This window comes from Dermacentor silvarum, chromosome 7 (assembly GCF_013339745.2).
Source record: "Dermacentor silvarum isolate Dsil-2018 chromosome 7, BIME_Dsil_1.4, whole genome shotgun sequence".
Classification (NCBI taxonomy): domain Eukaryota; kingdom Metazoa; phylum Arthropoda; class Arachnida; order Ixodida; family Ixodidae; genus Dermacentor; species Dermacentor silvarum.
In genome coordinates, this window is record NC_051160.1 from 16,408,240 (window position 1) to 16,432,882 (window position 24,643).

A 24,643-nucleotide genomic window follows, 5' to 3' on the forward strand; every position below is an offset into this window, starting at 1 on the left:
TATACCAAGGCTTTGTGTGAAAGCTTCCTAGACTGACTGCTCAAATTGGTCCACTCTACAAGCTTTTGACAGTACTGGCAGTTAATCCACACTTTGCTGCAACATCTCATGCACGTGCAGGTGATTTTCAATCATAGCCACAGGAGTATGAGTAACCTTGTAGGAACTAAGACCTTGCATATGTGCAGGTGCCCCGCATAGTATGTGGTAAAATCGTAATATCTATATGGACTTACGATGAACCTTAGAGGGGCAATGGCGCTGCAGCAACCATTGCCTTCTCAAAGTTTCTGCTTATTTTCACATCAATTGCACTTCAGTGATTCCTGTGAAAGCTACAGTATCATGTTGAAGATTCAATATAGAAATCTTTAAAGAAAGAGAGAGAGAGAAATTTATTTACAGAAAGCCAGAGAGGTCGGCCTGAGCTGTAACTTGCTCTGGCCTGCTACTCTACACTGGGGAGAAGGGACGGGGAGGAAAAGGGCTGATGGATGATAATGATAAGAGGAGGAGGTGTGTATGTACAATTTTACAACGTTGTGGCATCTCTAAAGCCGTGCGTCTAGCCCAGTGGCTTGTAGAAAGACTGAAGCGGCACTGGTTATCATGGCTGCGCTGTTTGCATTGGGCCAAGGACCTAAAATAAACTCATTTGATAGGGGCCTCTTATGGACTTCTGCAATTGAAGAGACCAGTTTCTGTCGTTCTTGCGCGTACGCGGGACAAACGCAAAATATATGGTCAAGTGTTTCTCGTACCTGGCAGTATTCACAATTGGGGCTAATGCCACTGCAACCAATCATATGCCTGTAACGATTCGTGAATGCGACACCAAGGCGTATCCGGTGCACAATGCTTGATTGGCTTCTTTTGAGCTTGTGAGGAATGCGGTATGTCATTTCTGGGCCCCATTTATGCACTCGCTTGTGTTGATGATCTGGTTGGTTCCAGTGCTGCAACGTACAATTGCGTATTACGCAACGAAGTAGGGCATTTGTGTCTGTCCGTGAGAATGGAATGCGTACTTCAGTCGCATTATTTGAAGCTTTGAAGGCTTTTAATGAACCACACTACCATTACAATCACTGATCACGTCTGCCTGGATGCGAGCAAGTTATCGAGCCACCATTTCCTATTACCACGGTGGGAATACGAACAAATTGGTTGACATTCCTGTGTACTTCCTTAGTGCAATGAAAGGACCAGAGACAGTGGACAGCCTAGTCCTGTGGTCCCACTGTCTCTTGTCCTTGTAGCATTGATCTTGAATCATCTAAGGGTGCCAGGAATGCATCGTAAGTGAAACCAACAAACACAGTGCAAGCACAACAAAGGTGAGTGTGTACTCACCGGCACCAATCAGAACAGGCGCAAACACACTGGAGTCGCTGTGCTGGATGTAGGGGGGCGTCAGCGGTGTGGAGGGGCTGGTTGGAGGCGTGGCGTCCTCCCCTTCAGAGGGAGGGGGTGCACCTCCCCAGCTGGGCAGCACCTGGTGGCTACCTGCTGATCGTGTCAACCGCGGCTTGATTCCCGGTGACTTGAGTGGCAGTTCAGGCCACTTGCGTGGCTGCAGGGAGAGTCAGGCCCATCAATTATACAGTGGTATCACAAAACTGGTGGCCTGTTCACCATGGTCAATTGTGCTCTACTTGGTGAAGTAGGGCAAGAAGGAAAAATGAGACGAAGGCTAGGGACCAAGTCGGTGAAATGGCAACGCCTAACTTCCATGCCTGGTAAACATTTTCCCCAGTTCACAAGCATCAGCACCTAGCGGCCAGTGGTTGACCCCATAGTGCCATGGTGTAGGTGCACCCATGTATGATTATATGGGCACACTTATGTTTGCAAGAGGTAACCTGCTGCTGGTGAGGGCCAAACCTACATCTTCCGCATTACACATGCGATGCTTTAGCAATTGAGCTACAGCACTGGCTGCACTTCCACCCACTTCCTTAGTATTAGTGTATGTGTAGTAGATCTGGCCCTGGGAATGTTAGCCAGCATTGCTTGTGGCCACGGTGGCAGATTTTTAAATGTACAGTTGAGCTCGCTTATAACGAACCTGAGTGTCATGTGGCGTCCGTTCGTTATATCCCGAAGTTCGTAGCAAGTGGACCACAGCTAAAAAAAAAAAATCATGATAATAAGGTGCCCTAACTTTTTTCTTCTTTTTGCAAAAGAAGCCACGTGATGTTCGCCTGTTTCTACAGTGCACATCCAAAGAGGGTGGTCTCCAGCTTAAAATATTGACACGTACACATGTTTATCTTTCACCGGTGGCCGCTTTCAACATTGGCTGACAAATGTTAAACGTTATCGCTCGGCGCAGGACGCGCCTGCATTGGAAGCTTCTCGGACGTTATCAATGCTTCTATCCGTCGTCTGTGGTCACCGACGCCCATGTAATCTGATTGTATGAGCGACGCGAATTGTCTAGAACTTTCTGGAAGACACGCGGGCATCAGGGATTAATCTGGAACCTTCGATGACTCAGGTATAAAAGCCGACGCGTTTCGCCGCTGATCAGATTTCGACGATCGCCGACTGTGTTCGCCGCTATCGTTGAGCTTCAAGTGTAACTTGCTTTTGTGGGCACAGGTTCGCCCAATAAAGAATCAGTTTCGTCATTCCCAGTTTTACGACTGTTTGCTTCATCGTCACTACTACGTGACATCTGGTGGAGGTGCTTTTATGTCCTTGTACCGGACCCCCCCGTCCAGCCGTGAGCCAAGCCCACACCGTCTGGAAGACGTCGACGCCTACCCCGACCAGCGAGCTAGTCGCAGGCTACTGAACCTGCCACCGGAGTACGAACCCCTACCTGAGAAGACCAAGAGGACAAAAGTCATGACCTCGGCAGCAGCTACCATGACAGCCCCTGCGCCAACATCTGCGGTCGTGATGCAACAATCCAGGGAGCCGCCGACTTTCCGCGGTTCGCCATGTGAAGACGCCGAAAGCTGGCTGGAGGCATACGACCGGGTCGCTACGTTTAACAAGTGGGACTGCGACGAAAAGCTGCGCCATGTTTACTTCTCTCTTGAAGATGGCGCCAGAACCTGGTTCGAGAATAGGGAACGTTCACTAACAACCTGGGACCTCTTCCGAGCCGCCTTCCTGGACACCTTCACGAGCGTCGTCCATAAAGAAAGAGCTGCAGCCTTGCTGGAAAACCGTGTACAGCTCCCGAATGAGGGCATCGGTATGTACACTGAAGAAATGACTCGATTGTTCCGGCACGCCGATCCAGCTATGCCCGAAGACAAGAAAGTTCGCTTGCTCATGCGGGGAGTTAAGCAGGAGCTATTCGCCGGACTGGTACGGAATCCACCAACAACAGTCCAAGACTTTCTCTCGGAGGCTACGACGATCGAGAAAGCACTGGACATGCGCAACCGGCAATACAATCGCCGTTCGACGCCACACTACGCCGAAGTCCAAGGACTTTCCGACGACCTACGAGACACCATCAGGGCGATAGTACGCGAAGAGCTGCGGAAGTTGCTACCGTCGTCGCAGCCTCAAGTTGCTTCCATCGCCGATATCGTGCGGGAGGAAATCCAGCAATCGCTAGGACTTCCCGAATCGCCGCAACCCCAGCCGGAAGCGATGACATACGCCGCCGTCGCCCGTCGTCAAGGCCCCCCTCCGCGCTCGCGCCAGGGCCCCGTAACGCCGCAATTCCATCGCCCAGCGCCGCCGCCGCAGCCAGCACGCCCGCCCGTCGCCCAGCGCAGCTACCCGAGAAAAACGGACATTTGGCGCGCCCCCGACCACCGCCCGCTCTGCTATCACTGCGGGGAAGCCGGCCATGTCTACCACCGATGCCCATACCGCGAGATGGGCCTACGAGGGTTCGCCGTCAACGCGCCGCGTCCAGTGCGGGGTGAACGACCGCGCGACATTGCCGACTACCTCGCCGGAGCCCAGTGGCAACCCCGACGACCCTCACGCTCGCCGTCACCAGGCCGCTACATCTCGCCGCATCGTCGTCAGTACACCGGTCCCACCCGGGGCCGATCTCCCAGCCCTTACCGGGGAAACTAAAGGCAGCAACCGATGGAGGTGCGGTTGCTGTACGACGCAATGCCGAAGATCCTCCGCCGACGACGACGACGATTCGCGAATCATTACGACGAGATATCCGCACGCCGCCTAGCAACAGCCTTGACAGCACTTCGCCGCCGCAAGAAGACCGGCCGACGCGACGTAGCAGCAGCGGAGCAAGCCGACGCAGCCGTGATCCGACGCCACGACTTAACCGTAATGCTAGACGACGGTCTACCGACGACGTGCTCATCGATGGTCATAACGTCACCGCTCTCGTCGACACTGGCGCCGACTATTCCGTCTTCAGTGGCACGTTCGCCGCCAAGTTAAAGAAGGTGAAGACGGCCTGGCAAGGACCTGATATCCGGACAGCTGGAGGCCACCTAATAGCGCCGGCTGGAATCTGTACAGCCCGAGTCACGGTAAACAATCGCACTTACCCGGCGAGCTTCGTAATCCTGCAGCACTGCTCCAGAGATGTCATCCTAGGCATGGACTTTCTAAACCAATACGGTGCAGTCATCGACTTAAGATCCAAGTCGATAACGCTTTCAACGCACAACGCGCTACCACCGGATACAAGCATAAGTTACCATGCCTTGAATGTGCTTGAAGAACAAGTCACCATTCCGCCTCGCTCCAGCGTAATGATTTCCGTCGGTACCGAAGTGCCTGCAGACATGGAGGGCATCATCGAGGGCGATCATCACCTACTGCTCGACCGTGAAATTTGCGTCGCTAGAGGCATAGCTGAGCTACGTGCAGGGAAAGCAAGGGTGATGCTCACGAACTTCAGCCCTGAGTACAAGCACATTAACAAAGGCACCACGGTCGCCTACATCGACGAAATATTACAAGCCAGCAGTGCTTTCGCCTTCACGGATTCCAGTGCACCTGCAACGACGACTATAATACCTGAGCCAACTTTCGACGTCAATCAGAACCTTCCCAGGCATAAGAAAGAACAACTAAAAGCTCTGCTCCTGCAATACAAGGACTGCTTCTCGTCGTCGTCAAAAGTTCGACAAACCCCTGTCGCCAAGCACCGCATCATCACCGACGAAAATGTCCGCCCACTCCATCAGAGCCCGTACCGAGTTTCGGCGCGTGAAAGTGAAGCCATAAGGCACCAAGTCGACGAAATGCTACGCGACGACATCATCCAGCCGTCCAAGAGTCCGTGGGCGTCCCCCGTGGTGTTAGTGAAGAAGAAGGATGGAACCCTACGTTTCTGCGTCGATTATCGTCGCCTCAACAAGATCACGAAGAAGGACGTATACCCCCTCCCACGGATTGACGACGCCTTGGATCGACTCTACAACGCAAAGTATTTTTCGTCGATGGACCTCAAAACCGGCTACTGGCAAATCGAAGTCGACGAGAGGGACCGGGAGAAGACTGCCTTTATAACACCAGACGGACTGTTCGAGTTCAAGGTCATGCCGTTTGGTCTTTGCTCGGCACCTGCGACTTTCCAACGCGTCATGGATACAGTACTGGCAGGCTTGAAATGGCAGACTTGCCTTGTCTATTTGGACGACGTCGTTGTGTTTGCCTCAAGCTTCGAAGAACACCTGCGGCGCCTTGAAACAGTTCTTCAAGCAATCAAAACCTCCGGACTCACGTTAAAGCCAGAAAAGTGCCGCTTCGCATATGAGGAGCTCTTGTTTTTGGGCCACGTAATCAACAAGTCTGGAGTGCGCCCCGACCCTCAGAAAACTGCGGCCATCTCCAACTTTCCTCCGCCCGCTGACAAGAAGGCAGTGCGTAGATTTCTTGGACTGTGCGCCTATTACAGGCGCTTCGTCAAGAATTTTTCACGGATCGCTGAGCCACTGACGTATCTCACGAAGGCCGACGTCGAGTTCAAGTGGGAGACGCCGCAAGTCGAAGCATTTGAAGAACTGAAGCGACACCTGCAATCACCGTCAATACTTGCGCATTTCGACGAAAACGCCGATACCGAAGTTCACACCGACGCAAGCAGCGTAGGACTCGGCGCCGTTCTTGTGCAGAGGACTGACGGACTAGAAAGGGTTGTAAGTTACGCTAGCCGGTCGCTATCGAAGGCGGAATCAAATTATTCCACAACAGAAAAGGAGTGCCTCGCCATCATCTGGGCTACATCAAAGTTTTGCCCCTACCTCTATGGCAGGCCCTTCAAAGTTGTGAGCGACCACCACGCCTTGTGTTGGCTAGCTAACTTGAAGGATCCTTCAGGTCGCCTCGCACGATGGAGTCTGAGACTTCAAGCATTCGACATCACCGTCGTTTACAAGTCCGGGCGAAAGCACTCTGACGCCGACTGCTTGTCTCGCGCCCCCGTCGAACCGCCGCCACAGGATGACCAGGATGACGACACTTTCTTGGGACCCATCAGTGCCGACGAATTCGCCGAACAACAGCGAGCCGACCCGGAACTAAGGAACCTTGTAGATTACCTGGAAGGCAAGACCGTCACTGTGCCGAAGGTGTTCAGGCGAGGATTGGCGTCGTTTTTCTTGCAAAACGACATTCTCCTAAAGAAGAACTTCTCGCCTCTCCGAGCCAACTACCTCCTCGTGGTACCCTCAGCATTGCGTCCAGAGGTTCTGCAAGCTCTCCATGACGACCCAACGGCTGGACACCTCGGTTTTTCCCGCACGCTCGCGAGGATACAAGAAAAATACTACTGGCCTCGCCTCTCTGCCGACGTCGCCCATTACGTAAGGACATGCCGAGACTGTCAGCGACGCAAAACACCGCCGACAAGGCCAGCCGGACTTCTACAGCCGATCGAGCCACCTCGCCGACCGTTCCAGCAGATTGGGATGGACTTACTGGGGCCTTTTCCGCCGTCGACGTCCGGGAATAAATGGATCGTCGTAGCTACGGACTACCTCACCCGCTACGCCGAAACAAAAGCCTTGCCCAAAGGCAGTGCTGCCGAGGTAGCCCGATTCTTCGTTGAGAACATCCTCCTGCGTCACGGTGCCCCAGAAGTCCTCATCACCGACAGAGGTACTGCCTTTACGGCAGAACTAACTCAAGCCATCCTGCGATACAGCCACACAAGCCATCGCCGGACCACCGCCTACCACCCGCAGACGAATGGCCTCACCGAGCGCCTAAATAAGACCATCGCCGACATGCTGGCAATGTACGTCGACGTCGAACACAAGACGTGGGATGCCATCCTTCCGTACGTGACCTTCGCATACAACACGGCCGTGCAAGAAACGACGCACATGGCGCCGTTCAACCTGGTCTACGGAAGGAACCCGGCAACGACGCTTGACGCCATGCTACCGGACGTCACCGACGAAGAAAATCTCGACGTTGCCACCTATTTGCAGCGTGCCGAAGAAGGTCGACAGCTCGCCCGACTGCGCATCAAGAACCAGCAGAGGACCGACAGCCGACACTACAACCTTCGACGACGCTACGTCGAGTACCAGCCCGGTGACCGTGTTTGGGTCTGGACTCCGATACGCCGACGAGGACTTAGCGAGAAGCTGTTACGTCGCTATTTCGGACCATATAAGATCACCCGACGTATTGGCGCACTGGACTATGAGGTCGTGCCAGACGGCATTTCGCAATCACAGCGGCGCCGGGCACGACCTGAAGTCATCCACGTGGTGCGTCTTAAGCCTTTCTACGCCCGCTGACAAACTTAGGTACTTTGTTACTTTGTTATTGTTTTTTGTTATTTTGTTTATTACGCATGGTTTTGTTTTCGCTTTCGTGTTTGTTTGTAGCATCGGGACGATGCTTTTTAAGGGGAGGGTATTGACACGTACACATGTTTATCTTTCACCGGTGGCCGCTTTCAACATTGGCTGACAAATGTTAAACGTTATCGCTCGGCGCAGGACGCGCCTGCATTGGAAGCTTCTCGGACGTTATCAATGCTTCTATCCGTCGTCTGTGGTCACCGACGCCCATGTAATCTGATTGTATGAGCGACGCGAATTGTCTAGAACTTTCTGGAAGACACGCGGGCATCAGGGATTAATCTGGAACCTTCGATGACTCAGGTATAAAAGCCGACGCGTTTCGCCGCTGATCAGATTTCGACGATCGCCGACTGTGTTCGCCGCTATCGTTGAGCTTCAAGTGTAACTTGCTTTTGTGGGCACAGGTTCGCCCAATAAAGAATCAGTTTCGTCATTCCCAGTTTTACGACTGTTTGCTTCATCGTCACTACTACGTGACAATATTTAAAGCGCAAGCGTGCTCTTCACCAGGGCCCTTTCCATAGACAAGTTGCCCGAGACTTTCTATGTAGCCCACTGCTACAGGCGCACTTATGAGTTCTGACTCTGAAGTTTCATCATAATCCGATTCCTCCGCGTCGCTCTCGGCCCGCACTTCACGAACGGTGCCTCGTCCATGCATGGTTCTGCAATGTCAGTGTCTTCATCAGCAGGAATAAAATCATCCCAGCCAATGTCATGGCCCCCCATGTCGGAGTCGACGATGTGCTGCCACAAATCGCCGCCGGACTGAACCTCTTCGGAAGCGTCAGGCCCGCCATCAGATACTACGTCGGCGAAGCCGCCCTTGCCAAAACAGTTCCACACGTAAGCGGCCGTCACCTCCGCCCAGGCCGCCTTCACCATCAACAGCTGAATATAGTTAAACTCGAAGCGGCAAGTTGGCAGGCGGGCGGTCAACAGCGATGAGCAAGCGCTCCACAATGCGACGCCGATACGATGCCTAAATTAAGCAGCTGCACTTTCGAAGTCGTTTTAGGCGGCAGGAAAAGTCGAGTCATTGCCATCAGAGAAGTTAGAACGTGGTGCGCTGAGCAGTTAAGCACAAGCATCACGCATCTGCCTTGCCTCTGCATGTCGCCGTCAAACTCTCCCAGCCACTCTGCGAATAAATTGCGCAGAGTGGCCACGCCTTTGCATTGTGCCTGTAGTGCAGGGGCACACAGTTCCGAAACCAACGCAGCTCCACCGGAGCCTTGCTGCCCAGCGGGCACGGTCACTCGGGTGGCGTGGAGACAGCGCGTTTCGGCTGAGAGAGGGCGTGCCTGCGGGGAGAGGGTAGCTCGCTTGAGAGAGGCACAAAACGGGTAGTTTGCCTGCGAGGAGCCTCAGAAAAACAGTCTAAGGGTCGGAGGCCATCGTTATATCTCGCATCACGGCGCCGGGTTTACGCCGTCCGTTTGCTGTAACTGATCGGCAGGGCTTAAAGACATTCGTTGTACGTGCGATTTTGTGCCATTGAACTAATTTATATTTTGATGGTCGTGCGGGTTTCATTCGTTCTAAGTGAAAGTTCGCCTTAAGTGGGGCCGTTATATCTGGGCTCGACTGTAGTGTCATGTAGCACTACATGAATTTAGGAGCAGGCAACTAACTGGTGAATGAACATAAGCCACTGTATGCTACCTGAAGGCATCGAGGCTGGATGGAACACAGATGCTGTCATCGAAGTGTTCACGCCGCCTGTTCAGACAATAACCACAACCAGCATGATGACAAAGATGCACAGCTGTAAAGATGAAATGTGCACCCGCATTCATAATTCAAGAGTGTAGTTCCATTTTGCAATGATCACGATAGCAGTGCGATTGTCAAGAGGGTGGAGACAGCATAATGCCATTTGGCTTGACCTGAAATGCCGCAGTTCTACAAGGCACCAGATGTTGCCACTTCACAATGCTGTTAGTAATGATGGGACACTCACAAATTTGGGAGGCTGTTTGCAACCTCTGGGCTCGATCTCCAGCGACTTGCTGTACAGGTAGTCGGTGAACTCCTTCTCCGACATATCTTCCTGTGGGTTTATGTTTTCCAGGAATTGCTGCCAAATGGGAGAGAAATGGGAAGAAGTCATTGCCCATTCCATCCCTACTGTGCATTTCGCAGACATTCTGTTGTGAAGCATTTTGGCACCCTAAAGACTGAATTTTGGAGTTCTAGCTTTGCTTCTTAGGAATGTACCATATTTATTCATATCATATGAATAAATAGACTTGAATCTCGTTATAACAAACAGGTTTATATTGATATAATCGATATAACGAAAGAATCTTAATTCCCCTTGAAAGTCCCCATAGAAACACGTGTGTTTAATAAAATTTTGTTTTAACGAAAAAGTTTTATACTGATCAAGGGATATAACGAAAAATTTTTGTTCCAAAATGACAATTAACCGCCCACTTTGCACCCAAAATACTGATTTCTTAAAATACGCGGCGCTTTGCGGGCTTCTTAATGTACCAGTTTAAACCTCCCGCGGCTACGCTGCACCGACAATGCCCCCAAGCCAAGACAAGCTGACCAAGCTAGCTAAGCCAAGCTGGCCAAGCCTAACTTCTGTTAGCGTGCTAGGCGCACTACTCCAGAGAAAAGCCAGCGACTTTGGCGGGTACGGAGACGGCGAAGGTGGTCTCGAGATAGCAGCTGCTGCTGAGAAGGTCGCCCTTTGCTTGAGGAAGATGCAGCAGCAAAGCATCACAGACTTTTTTCGCGCCATCTACATGAAAGGCTACACAGCTAGCGTCAAGCACAATAAAATCAGTTCTCGTGTTTTTGTGTTTGATCCCAGTTTTTCGCCGTTTTTCGATTAGCACTTTACTTTAGACACAGCCACTGGGCTGTGACGGGAGCTAATGCCTCTGCGATGACTTACCCGTAGCGAGTACACCCTCGCATACAATAATTAGCCGTATAATAATTAGTCAGTGGCTATAATGAACTAATGGTTATAACGAAAAAAAATTCGGCGCCCGTTCGACTTCGTTATAACGAAATTTAAGTGTATGGTACATTCTAGTACAACTCTAGGCTGACTTTCCAAATTCGGATGGTCAGAAAATTTTAAAAACATTTCTTGAATGTCAGCCAAATGCAAAAAGCCACATGAGTGCAAGAAGAACAAAGAACATTGCATTTCCGCAATACTCGCATTATGAGATCGCCCTGAATTTCATCCCATGCTGTCACAACCTAAAGTGAAGTAGGCTTATCAAGGCATGTTGAAGTAGGCAGGTGTCTTGATAAAATCAGCAATACCTTCTTCCACCATGTGGCGTCAACCTTTCCGCAGTTGGCAGTGCCTGGTGGCTGCGGCCAAACCGCATTCTCAAATCTAATGGTGTTTTTCACTGGTCAATCGGGAGCAGGATTTCTTGCTCCATGCCAGCGAATCCGGATTTCAATGGTTGATCTACAGTGGATTCGCACTTTGCACTGGCTGTAGCTGATCACCTCACTCCGCAGCAGATTACTCTCACTTTGCTCCTCTGCCGAGGAGCGAATTCAGGCGAAAATAGGACCAGAATCGTAAGTCACTTCCACTCGCTGTGGGACGGCGACTTTGGTTGCCATAGGAACATACGGAGCGGAAGTTGATTTGTGCCATGTGTGAGCACAGACTTACGGTGTGCTCGACCGTGGAGCATTCTTGCTCTCTGCTGGTAGATTCGGATTGGTGAAATACGAGCACTCGCTCCAGATCGACCAGTGAAAAACAACATAAGCGGAAGCCTAACTTTTGTACATTCTGTTTTTATAGTGTCAGCCCACATTCGCGTAAATACGGTACTCTAGGCTCAACTCGAATTTTTCATGCAAGAGCAGTACGACTCATATGCTGCAAAAAAGAGGGCAGTGTCATGTGTGGCCTGCAGCTCCACTGATACAGGAGGTAGCCAGTGCATGCAGTTTTGTGTGCCAGTTTTCACATTTAATGTCATTCTCTGCACTCGTCCTTCTGTGCCTTATTTAGAGTCCTTAAAACTTAAAGGCTAAACAAGATGTTCATGCTGTGCGATTTCTCGCAGCCTTTTCTGGTGGGGCTTTCTTTGTGAGGAATGCAATAAACGCAAAAGGGAATAAGATCCACTGTTAGTTCAGTGCAAGTAGATCACTTAGCACAGCAATACTGCAGTTGGGTTAAAAGCTTCCTTTCTCCCATTTTCAAGCAGCCCAATCACGTCAACGACAACATTGTTATGTGGCGACATATAGATTATGTTCCCGCGGTTACTTCACTGCATTAGAAGCATACAAGTGTTGTCAGGCTGCACTCTTACATTGTAATACTATGCTGCCTCCTTCCATAGGCAGCATTTAGCCTCAGCCATTTGCTGTCAGAAGTGCCACTGATTGTCACGTGTCATAAGCAAGTGCATAGATAGGCACAGTTTATGCACACTCTGTACACCAGCGGTGCCTACCCGTATCTCTGGCTGGACAGTGAGGCAGTATGGCTGGTTCTGATACTGCTGGATCTCGCCGGTGATCTCGGCCACCTTGCGGCGCTTGCTGAAGTTGATGAGGCCCTCGTGGTTGGGAAGGAAGTCCAGGTTGCCTTCCTCAATGTGCAGAATGTTTGTCAGGTACATGCCTGCAACAATAATAAAAAAACATCAGTGGCAATTTAGCATTAAATGTGAGAGAAATGCGCTGCATATGTCGCACCTCTTTCGACGTACTACGTCATTTTCATTTTTGACCCTCCAACAACAGAGCCAGCCAGCTTTTTTCGCCGCATCTGTATGTTTGTGTGTGTATTTGTGTGTAAGTACACACACACACACACACACACACACACACACACACACACATGCACACACGTGCACGCACACACACGCACCATGTGACCGGCTTCCCAACACTTCGCATACATCCAGGTCATTGATTGCATGTTATGGTAAAGTGTAAGGAGACAGTGGTGTATAAAGCCATGCAAAAATGATGGGAGTGATGTTACTGCTAGAAGATGTACAACATACTAAAAATACATTGTGCCGTAAAAGGGCCGTAATAAAAGTTGGCGCATTAGTACAGTGAAATCTCGTTGATACGATTCTGTGTAATACTTTTTTTTTCCTTTTCCCAGTAATACGATTTGGTTGGATACTACGTTGGACGATACGATTTTCGGGTGATACGCTTTATTTTCCGGTTCCCGTGAAGATTGGATCAACGAGATTCCACTGTACATTGTTAGGTTTGATGTGCTAGAGCTAAAGTCATCATGCAGTTGCCTGTCTGTACCGACATCATAATTTGCCACGACATGTGTCCTCTCACAACAAAACAAAATTGTGCTCTAGCTTACAAAACTGCGCAACATATGAAACACGGGGAAATAAAATGAACATATGAAACAGCAATCAATGCTTGCCTCACAGTCTCGCATCCAAATGTCTTGTTCAAAACATCACAGTAGACTGATAGGAAATGAATGCCATGATATTTCTCGCACAGTGTTTCCAGATGTACAACTTATAGAAAATAAACTATTTGTGAACTTTTTGTCTGTTTTGTGACAAGCTACCGTCAAACACATTTCAAGAAAAAAGTTTACTTGATTTTTTTCAAAGTTATAGCAGCTATCATTGCTAGACACGACATACATTCAGGCTAAATATGAAAGATTTCCTTTCCTATTAGCGTTGTTAAGTCTGAGGAAGTTGATTCTGTGTATATCATATGTGATGCATCATGCCGTAAAGGGTTAAACGAAATGCCACACTTTGAATGTCTATCACGGAGCAAAGTTTCAGCACAAGAAAGCCAGCAGCTCTGCCGAATGAACCACTCATTTATAGTAGGGGCGTTGTTTCACAATAATCCATCTCATTTTCCATTATTTTCACCCTAAAAATGAGAAATGAAATGGATGGTTACAAAACACAGCCCCAGGCTGCCTAACTGACACATGAGGAAAAACACAGCAGAATGCACAACACTTTCCCACACCCTGTCCAACTATTCCTTGCACAGAGAGTAAATGTCACAAAGCGCAGAATGACCAACTGATGGAACCAGTCTCACCGAGGAAGGGCACACAGGGTGGGTTAATGGAACGCAGCTTCTCCTGGTACTTGCGGCAGTGGTCGGAATACAGGTCGAACGCCTCGTCCAGTGCCTTCTTCAGGTTGCACTTGATACTCTGCACCAGCACAGTTCACACTGCTTTACACACAACCAACGTGGCAGAGTAAATGCACTGTCACAGCAACATGAAATTAATGCTGCAACGTTTGTGAGCAAAAAATAAGCGGCGGGATCAGGTTTGAATGAAGGGAAGGGGAAAGATGACGCCCGCGGCGGCAAGATCGGTGGGCCGAGGGATGCAGGCCCGCCTCTCGCACACGTGCACTCGCTCTCGCCTCGCAGTCTCCATGAATTTGTGCGCGCCAAGCGTGACACCGCCGCTTCGCATTCTGTCGCGGCGGAGAAGGTGCTTCCAGTTGCTGCTCGCGCAAAAATGACAAAATTTGGGGCGAAACATCTAGGTTGTCGGCAGGGAAAATTCGTTATTTCGAGGGGGTCTCCCGCTGCCACTTCGTTACGTAGAGCTCTCAAATACATGTGCTTCTATAGAGTCATGTCGGGGAATAGAAAAACTTCGTTATATCCAGGAATTCGTAATATGGAGGTTCATTATAAGCAGGTTTAACTGTAGTAGAAAATTTCAAGTAGATATTACTTGACTGACACACAATACCAAGCAAGTTTGTTAATGGTGCTACTGGTGTGAAGAAGAACGAAATGGAAGTTAAATTTTCTAATGAGACATTTCTGCCCAATTATTTGGACATTTACGTGGCTCACTACCTGTTTAAAAAATGAGTTGGTGACTGTACTTTCACTTTGTCCTGCGCATCAGATGTCTAGGAGCCCAAGTCACTTACGAGTCAACGGCAGCATTTCAGAATGATCATAAAACTTGACAACTCTGAAGTCTGAACTTGACCCTTCAGTCAAATTTACAAAATGACATGTGCAGCAGCACCAGGTCTGTCCAATTTGGGGTGCCACTTTTGCCTGAAGTTTCCCTCGCGCTGCTCAACAAACGATGTTGCATTGCACCCAAGGCTGCTGCTCACGTTGAATGTGTGCTCCAGCCGATGCACGCAGGCACTGGACATCGCACTGGATACAGCAAAGACGCCCGTGAAGTTGTTGAGCTCCTGCAGCACCAGCATCACCTCCAGCATGCGAGACACCACAGCCAACCGCTCCTCGTAGTTATCAGTTTCCACGATGCACCGCTCCAACCAGAAGGAAAACTGCACATACAGACAACAACAACCTGCTATTCCCATGGCCAAGGACCCGCTGCTGGTCCACATATCTCCCTCTAGGGCATGTTCCAATTCTGGACAGTATTGGAGACAGTCTACATGGACAGCTAAGAAAACATCTTCGAGCCCAAGAAACAGAATGCATCTCGAAGTCTCTGCGACTCTACACAACCTTGCATCAAAAAGAAAAAGCCATAAAAAGCACAGATTATCTCTATTTTCTACAATTATCTCTCGCAGATACTGCGGCCGCCGCGGGGTGCCGCCACGAGTCCACTGGCTAAGCGCACTGCAACTCGCTGAGGACAACCACGTTTGGCTTACGTTTAGCATGTCATAGGCACCAAAATCGGAAGTTGTGGCATCTACGTTAACATCCAAGGTGAAATTGTAACTGCACGCCACGGTGATATTTAGAAGGCTGAGTGCTTTGGCCACACCCCACTCAGCCGTAGCCTTCGCAGTCCAAGTCATTGAAGAAGGAACGGTAGTACAGCAGAGACCATTTTTAATTGCCAATGACTTCGCTTCTGCTGAATGCATTGAAGCACTTTTTACAGCAGGCTTTCTTTCAGAATTTCTGAAATAGCCTATTTTCACTTCAAACGCCTTTCTCCACTTTGATAAAATGTGGTTCGGGGCCCCTTTAAAACACAGTGGCCTAGTGGTAGAGTGCCCGCCTCGGCTGCGGGAGGTTGTGGGTTCGATTCCCTCCGCCGCCGGGCACCCACTGGTTCAAATGGGCACAGGCGTATCCCGACCTGGCGTTCGGCTTCCTTCCAGGGTGATACGCTTGGGAAAGGAGCCTGCGCTCTAAATTCCTGTCAAAGCCCCCGTGAACACAATAGAGTGGCTGTGCTTATGCATAAAACCGCTGAACAGCTCAAACTACTTGAGAATCCTACTTAAAAGTCAAATAAAATCACTTGACCTGTCAGCATTCGGTATGAACTCAAAACATGAACGTTAGCTCATTCCTACAGAGAAACAGATTCCTGGCTCGTGCGTGAAACATTGAGAAGCTTACATTAGATGAGTGATGGATCATCTTGAGAGATTTGGTGATGTCTTGTGTTTGTCCTTCTTGGTCCAGGCAGCATTGACCAGCTCGGACGGTTTCACAGCTCGATACAGGTCAAACTCCAACAGAGTCAGCTGCCGCGCTATCTCGATAGGGTGCAGCTGGTAGGTAAAAGTGCAGAGAAATGTCAGTGCCCAAGCAATTTAATGCAACTTTATCTCCAAGCAAATAAATGGGAAGTACACCTTGACAACAACCTCCTACAGCACCCAACTTTTGAACATCGCAGAAGGTACAATACAATCACCAGCTTGAGCATAAGGTTAAAAATCAGAAGTGTGAAAACAAGTGAAAATATAACTTGTTAGTGACAAGAACATCAATATTTTCTGTTAATGTATACATGCAACGCTACCCAAAAGAAACAAAACATAGTACACTTGGATAACGAACATGCACACACTACCGCCAACCCAGTCTCTCAGAATAGAGAGAGAGAGAGAGAGAGAGAGAGAGAGAAATTGATATTACATTTTACAGCCATTTTAATTATGGCCTAATTCGTATCATGACAGCCACACGGAAGCTGCTGTAACCACAGAAGTGACACCAACAACACGAACAAGCCTGTCAACCATGACATGCCAACTTCTGCTGCGTAATATCAATGCCCTATTGTATTGCACCCTGCAGCTCTAGAACATGGGGGAATACGATGTGGCATCCAGAGCTGCGGAAACTTGAATCAAGGAGAACTCTCACGCTGCTTGTATTTTGAAGCTTCTACAACAACGAAGCTTTGTAGCGTTTAACAATCAGAATTCATTTTGATCTTACTTCTTCAACTTGCTGAGAATAGATCTAGAGCAAATATTGTGGCCTTGAGAAAGTGTTGAAAGGCCCCTTTAATATTGCAAGATTGCAGTGTACAATACTTCGTGGATTATTGCAAGATGCTCTGAGGCACCCAGCGATGCTGGGTGGACCGTGCTCACCGTCAGAATGTCAAACTTGTCCGGGGTACTGCAGAGGTACCACTCTATGTGAGGCGGGCTCTTTTCATAGCTGTAGGTGAACTCCCGGGGTTCATCCAGCTGTTCACTCTGTAAACGATTAAGTGGTAACGCAACAGTTTGAAAAATCCTACAGAACAAATGCACTCGCACAACTGCACCCCACCACAAAACCATAGCTGACATGAAGCCTAAGCAGAAAGCCAGGCATCCGGATAACAACTGGATAGCACTGGTTGCAGTTGATAACTGCCTTTCAGAAGGTGCTGTGACCAGAGTGGCTGATTTCTGAAGTTATATTATTTAAAATTTTTTAATATATACATCAACATATTTCGGTGCTGTTGTGCAAGAGGAAATCGTAATCTACTGATTGCAATGTGAAACTTGGTGAAAAAAAAAAAAAAAGAACGCCGACGAAGAACTTTAAACATTTTTGACAAGGCTCTTCTGTGGGAGCCAAAACATGTTAATTTTTCACTAAATGTTTTTTTAGTTCTTGGTCGGCATTCTTTTTCTTTTTTTTCACTGTGCCTCTTCTTGACCAGACAGGATTCCATTAAACCCTGGATTTCTGTGTGAAACTTGCTAACACAGAATTCTGAGGTGCAATCGTGAAGTCGCGATAGTAAACTAGAGGTGTACTTATTTTTGCGAATGCAAGACATCGGCGAGTGCGACAATGTACATTCAAATAAAATATCCACCATTTGCTTTCTTCAACATCCGATATGTTCAATGGAAGACTCATGGCCAGTGCCTTGTGGCTTGCTGCCTTTCCGCTGCGCACAGTCACAGTTGGTACAAGGTTCACCTGGGTCGAACCTTGTACCAACAGTCGACATTCACGGAAGGACGAAAGAAATGGGAAATGCAGGCACCACATGTGCTCATCATGAATGCACAACCAAACCACCCAGCTTCACGCAGTGGCAAAAAATCATGCTACCAAGTACTCCTTCCAAAAATCTACACCCATGAAAAAGCGAAAGTTTGAGGATGACAAGGTGGTGACAATGTGCCTTTCCCCATCCAAGCGATTGTCCCCTCAGCATGTTTGTAGCAGTTTAGTTATGATCTCCCTTGAACTGTTTCGCTAACATGCCAAAGCAAAGCCATGCACTGACCCTTCGCTGGATAACCTTGTTGATGGACTCGACCCACTTGCGCATGTTCTTGCCCTTGACACGGTCAAGGAAAGAACGAAGCTTCTCAAGCAACGTTGGGTCCCGCTCAAAGTCGTAGTAGTGGTGGTCCACCCAGTGACGTAGCACATTCAGCACTCTGCGCCACGACAGAAAAGCACACAATTAGGCAAAGCTCGGGTAACTGGAACACAGGCAGCGATGAGATTGGTCTACGTAGCTCTGGCGCATGTTTCGCAGCGAATGTTAAAGACACATACATACGTGCAAATTTTCAGATAAATACTGCAACAGTACTGTGTTAGGGTGTCCCCCCCCCTCGACAGTCTTTAACTTTGGGATACCCTATCGTACTACTTATTCTGTACCTGTTAAAAATGTACTACATTACTGTAATAAATCTGAATCAACATTAATCAGTCCATCGGTGAGCATGTGTGCACACATGCACTTCCATGTACTGCATGTTTTCAATTTCACCTTGCAATTCGTGCATGGTGAAAGCCTTTTCAGTGTCTCATGCTGATAAACGTCAGTTGGGACCATGTTTCACACAAGGGCTACGTGTCCTCACACTTTTAGTGCGAAAACACCAAAGTATAGAAAAAGCACAGTGCTCGACACTTGTAACTGTGATTATAAAGCCGCAGTTGCTGTTTCAATAAAAACACAATTGAAAGTAATGGACCATTCCGTGTCCAGTATTGCCGTTTTTGAACTAAATAACTGTTTGGCAAACATCAACTGGCCCTAATAAAGTTTCTGTTGCTACATGTTCCACAAACAGCAATGTTCCGCTAAGGGTGGCTCCATTGACTCATGAGACAGAGTTGCTATCAGATCAGGATATTTTAGGGATGTTTCTGCATTATTGGATGCACAAAATATGCCTGACCAACTTGACTCTAAGCTAAGTTAGAAACTCCCGAGTTAGGCATGTCATTAGTGCCAAATTCGGAAGAAGTCGCTATTGGCTATCAATATGGCACTTGACTTCAATATGGCAAAGCACCTCACACGTGCCTTTGTGACGGACAACAGTTCTCTCTTTCACTGTATTACAGCCTAAGCATGGAGCTCCCACCAGGATTTTGAACACGGTTCAAGCTACCACAATTTTTTTAACCCGCTGCAGACACCTCTGTCCACACTGACAGAACGGCTGTCATAAAATGTTTCTAGCACAGGTACATGATCGCTTACCGAAACTGCACTGGCTGGCTGTACTCCTTACGGAAGCGCTTGAGGCACTCTCGGTGCAGGTTCCGTGCGGCTTCAGCTTCAGCTCCTTCGCATTGCTCAGCCAAGGGCGGAGCCTGAGGCTCAGGAATATCAAATGTGCACCTTCGCGTTAAGGAAAACACAATTTCAAGCAAGCACCGCAGATGCAATGTTACTACTTGACACGGTATGACAAAAGGAACGGCTATTAAGGGAAAGGTTACACCAACACAACAAGCCAAGCTACTCTACAAAGGAGTCTTCCATGCTTTCTACTAAGGCTATGTATCTGGTAAGCAACCATGATGTTACCAAGGCCAGAAGTTTCAGCTGCAGCTTCATTTTCATACATGAATGCAAAATTTCGTAACCAAGCTAATACCCTTGTCAGGCAGGCGAAATTACTTTGAGTGAGTGCACTTTGCCTTTAGTAGTTTGTCTCTCCCAGGCTGCCACACGGAAAAGTTTAGTGACACTCGCTGTCAAACACACTTGCCCCTAAGTATGTTCGCTGAACTTTCTTCCCGTGTTGAAGTGTGTAGCTTCGACAGCAGTGCCTCGAAAATAAATAAGATACTCAATAAAGTGTCGGCACTAGTTCTCAAAACACATTATGTTATTTCATTAAATGTTATAAGCGCCCAAGCCAATGGAAACCACCATTCTTTCTCTGCCAGCAAACCCATCACGTCGTTAAAGCACAGACACTTCGCCAATCATAGCACTTTCAAACAAGCAGCGCGTCACTTGGGTTGTTGGATTTAATGTCTTCTCTTCGCTCGAGTCACCCTGTAAATGTTGTTTTGCAAATATGCTGGCTAAAATAACAAATATACAATGTGCCCACTGACTTACCGCTCGACACTGCCATCAATTACAAATGACACAGTGCCGGCATTGCCGGCACGGCCATATTGGGAAATCAGATAAAGTCAACCTCTGCACTCCAAGTTTTTTCAAGCACGCAAGCATTTTTGCCTTTCACCTCCAATGAATGCGGTTGCTGTGGCCAAGATCGAACCGCGACCCTGAGCTCAGCAGTGCAACACCATAGCAGCAGCTGGACTACTGTGGCAGGGGACCAGTTACTGTGGTGTTGTGCACTGCTACGCTTGCAGGGTCAACTCTTCTTTGCCTCACGGTGCTGCCCACCAGATGCGCTTTGTGCACATCAACCACGCGTGCCTTGAAGGGTCAAACGTCAATTGCAGTGACAAAAGGATATCTCTCGGAGAGCAGGTCGAGGAGCTCGTGTGGTTGGCAGAAGGAACGGAAGGTGGTGAGGAAGGTGCGCACGAACATGGGGTCCGCGTACATGTGGTACGTCAGCCGCTCCACCAGTTTGAGAAGGGTTGCGCCTCGGATGAGCGGCACGCCCGCGTTCGTTTTGCTCTCCTCCAGCACAACCTGGGACTCTGAGTCCTCCAGCGAGAACCTGCAGGCAGCGTGGATGAGGCAAGGTTGAGAATAGGAAATCATCAAAAGCGAACAAAGGTGGGTGTGGGGGGGGGGGTTCCACAGCAATGATAATGCAAGAGCAAGGAAGGCAGTCTCGGACCTCACAGACAAGGGCTTGTACGAAATTGTACCAATGGCAACAAACGATTTTTTTATATTTATGCAATACTACAAATCATCAAGGGTCCAAGAGGGAGAGATCCATCAACAATAAGTACAGTCAAAACATTCCCTCAGCAGAAAAAATGTTAGAAGAAAAAGAAGAATGTGTACCAGTAAAAAGGAATTTTATACAACTCAGAGCTCCCCAACTCAAAAAATGCAAATGAGAAATCGTTATTACCTATCAGTGTTGGCACAGTGCATGTGCTTGCCAGCAAGATACATAGGTTATTAAATTAATTGAATGCAAGCAAGGGTGTGCAAATGCTGGTGGCAAGAGGGGTGAACTTTTTATTTTAGTGAATACAGTGAGATCTCGATGATACGAATCTCACGGGGTCACGAAAAATATTCGTATTAGCCGAAATTCGTATCATCGAAACACAATTAAAACTAGCTAAATTAAAGAGTCGGAGGTGAACTCACTCAGGCACACGTACGTAAAAAGCATTTACAGTATAGATCACTTATAACGTAACTGTTTATAGTGCAGAACTGGCTACAACGCGGCCTTTTCCGACTCCCGTTTACCCTCCCATAGAACTCCATGTATACGCATACCGCTTACAGTGCAGCCGCATGAGACGAAACACCGGTTATAATGCGGCTTCCGCTGCAAAATCTCGCCAACAAGGGCGGTAGCGAGCACGCTTCCCAACGAGGTGCGCCCACCGACGGGAGAGGAGATCAACGAAGTCGATGCGGAGGAGGAGCATGAGACGTGGAGCATGAGTCCAAGGGCGATAAAATCGTCACCGCGCGCCGTATGTGCGAATGAAAGCGCGCCTTTCGCGCGGGGGATGCGCGCCTTCACGCACGGAGAGCGAACGCACAGCGGAGAGCAAACGCGACTTCCGTCACGGCCGGGCGCACCAGTCGAGCCCGGCCCTGCTTCCGTCGCACGAAAGGCCGGGGGGTATGGGAGGGAGACATCATACATCTTATTGTATGATGTAAGACAATGAGGTGGTAATGCTGATGTTGAAGAAGGGAAAGCTAAAATGAAAGGCAGTCGCCCACCTACCTAACACCTGCACCGTGTTGCATTGGCAAAAGAGAAGCCAACCTTTGACAGGAGTAAACATCACGGAGACTACCCCCCACATCATCGAACCTTCCTCTAATCATTACTCCACCACCACCACCATCACGTGCACTTGACGGGGAAGGTGAGGTGAGGGGCCAGGTTTTGCAAGCTACTTAAATTGGGTCGTGCCCGTAATGGCATTCCTCTCTCACTGTACACGTAAAACTGCACCTCCTTGCCTGCTGAAGAAATTGAGGCCAGTGCAAGGCTGTTGCTGTGTGCAAGCGGCTGGCTAACACTGCCCTTGAATGCAAACGTCTAGCTGTTGGTGATCAGACACACATTGCGGAGATGACCATGGCAGACACTCAAGCCCATGATGGCATCCCACCGTCGGTGAACATTATGCTGCACACACAAGCGTCTCAATGGGACTCTATATCAGTGGACCGGTGGTGTGGTGCCGGTACCCGCTTCAGGGGCACATTCCAAAGAAAAAAAATATATATATATGCATTTAATCTGCTTGGCATAGAGTGATGGATTCTGCACTGAGCTCAACGCATGCATACTTGAAATTGACATCTCAATATGTTGGCCGAATTGACTGGTATCTCTTGAAACGCACTTGGTTGCATGGGGCAATGAAACCCAAGCTAGGGTGTGTCTGTCAGTACAAGTAGGCACAGCCTAAAAATACGACCTAGAGTGAAATTGCACGTTAGAATGGAGCTGCTGACCTGTAGTTCTCGGGTAGCCGCAGCGGATGCTTCTTCTCTTCGTCAGACAGGATGCTGTCCAGGGTTCGCTCCAGCATGCTGCACAGGATGCAAAAAAATCAACAAGCGCAATGCAGCTGGCTTCACAGTGAAGCCAAAACGCTTGTCTGTTTCTACCCAATATTTAATAACTCCACCATCTAAACGCTTGGAACCTGCACTAATATCATTTTGTGCCTCAAAGACATACTGAAATGAACATGCCACATGCTGTACACTACAGTCAAACTTCGTTATAATAAAGTTGCACCAGACACAAAAATACCTTTGTTATATCCGACATCCATTAGAAGAATATATTCGTTAATCGCTGAATATCGGCAAGAAATACTTTTATTGAACTTTCATGTCACATAAGCTACGGTTCTCCCAACCGAGTGGTGCAGAAACTTTGGCAACTGTCTTTGCAAGTTTTGATTTTTTTTTCCAACAAAAGAACTTGAGCTCACCTGCGCATGTTTAGCATGACAAGACTCGCCATCCAGTTGCTCTTCTCCTCGGCATTCTTGGCAAAGAGCACAATGTGAGGAGCATCACGCGGTGCTATCTCGAAGGCAAACTTGAGCTCTGCAAAGGTAGGCACGAAAGAGAGGCACTGCTAGTCAGAAATACTTTTAGGTCGCAGACAGCACTAAAAATATTGTGAACAAAATAACCGCAAAATAACAACCACCAGTAGACTTCCCAGGAAAAGCACTACACAATTGTTTACATGGCTAAAGCAATGTTGATCTTGTTTGCACACGTTTTCTCATTGCAATTTGTCCAAACCCCTTCACACCGAGGTTTCAGAACGATGCAAGGGTGTGCTTTATCTGAATGGTTTACTTGACAACTGCCGACAGCAGAGGTTTCCAAACTCATTCACCCTGGGGAACCTAACCAGAGTTGCTTCATTTTTTTACCCCATCGTTCACCTAAGAGCTCAAATGGATACTGGGGGCTAAGTGCTTACTTAAAAATAAAATTCATGCATACAGACCCATGTCACTCAAATGAGCATTCCCTGGTTTCTTTAAGCATTGTGGAATGATGAAATATGCAAAGTGTGCGCCAAGCAGGAAGCAAGTAAAAACGATAGCAGAAGAGTGTGTGCGGAACTTCATCTGCATGGTAAAAGTTTATGCAATGCCCTTCATGACAAAGAAAGCCACGGCATATATCCCACCAATGGGTTTGAATCAAAGAGATGACTACAACCTGGCATATTGCAGCAAAACCTCGCTGATTCCCATGTTGTGGGACTGAAAAACTTTTTTGAATCATAAAAATGTTGAATAATCAAAAAGGACCAAGTAAATGACAAACAAATGTTCACTGCATCAACATGCCTTTACCTAGGGAAGGAATCGGTCACTTCATTTCTATTTGCACGAAATCTACATGAAGATAAGTTCTTCACACCTTGTGAAAATTATGTTCACAGCAGTGTTCAAATCGTACAGCTTTTGCAGATTCTAAGAGACCTTGAAGTTGACACTCAAGAGAGCATTTTTCTGGAAGTATTCAATGTCTTTCAACTCTTGCTCTTGGGCAGACAGAGCAATAACATTTGTCTTATTGGATTTCTTATATCATGCAGAAGCCACCGATACCCTGCTTATCAAAATCTGAGAAACCGATTTTGTGGAAACTTATTCAGAAAGTTAGGTTGAATGACATTATCATCGAATGAGATAAAACAAAAATGAACCTTATATTTGAAATAAGTAGATAAAGT

General features: G+C 48.3%; 1 protein-coding gene across 1 annotated transcript in view; it reads right to left on the reverse strand.

Moving 5' to 3' along the window:
- Nucleotides 1-1,261: 1,261 nt before the first annotated feature.
- The window catches only part of LOC119458600 (son of sevenless homolog 1-like), a 57,413-nt gene continuing 34,031 nt past the window's right edge, over nt 1,262-24,643 (reverse strand). The window contains 13 exon segments of the mRNA XM_049670274.1: nt 1,262-1,573; nt 9,739-9,855; nt 12,236-12,405; nt 13,842-13,959; nt 14,900-15,082; nt 16,125-16,153; nt 16,156-16,279; nt 17,114-17,221; nt 18,259-18,415; nt 19,480-19,612; nt 20,721-20,932; nt 22,885-22,962; nt 23,373-23,490. Coding sequence (XP_049526231.1) covers nt 1,277-1,573; nt 9,739-9,855; nt 12,236-12,405; nt 13,842-13,959; nt 14,900-15,082; nt 16,125-16,153; nt 16,156-16,279; nt 17,114-17,221; nt 18,259-18,415; nt 19,480-19,612; nt 20,721-20,932; nt 22,885-22,962; nt 23,373-23,490 — 1,844 coding nt within the window. The 3' untranslated portion in view covers nt 1,262-1,276.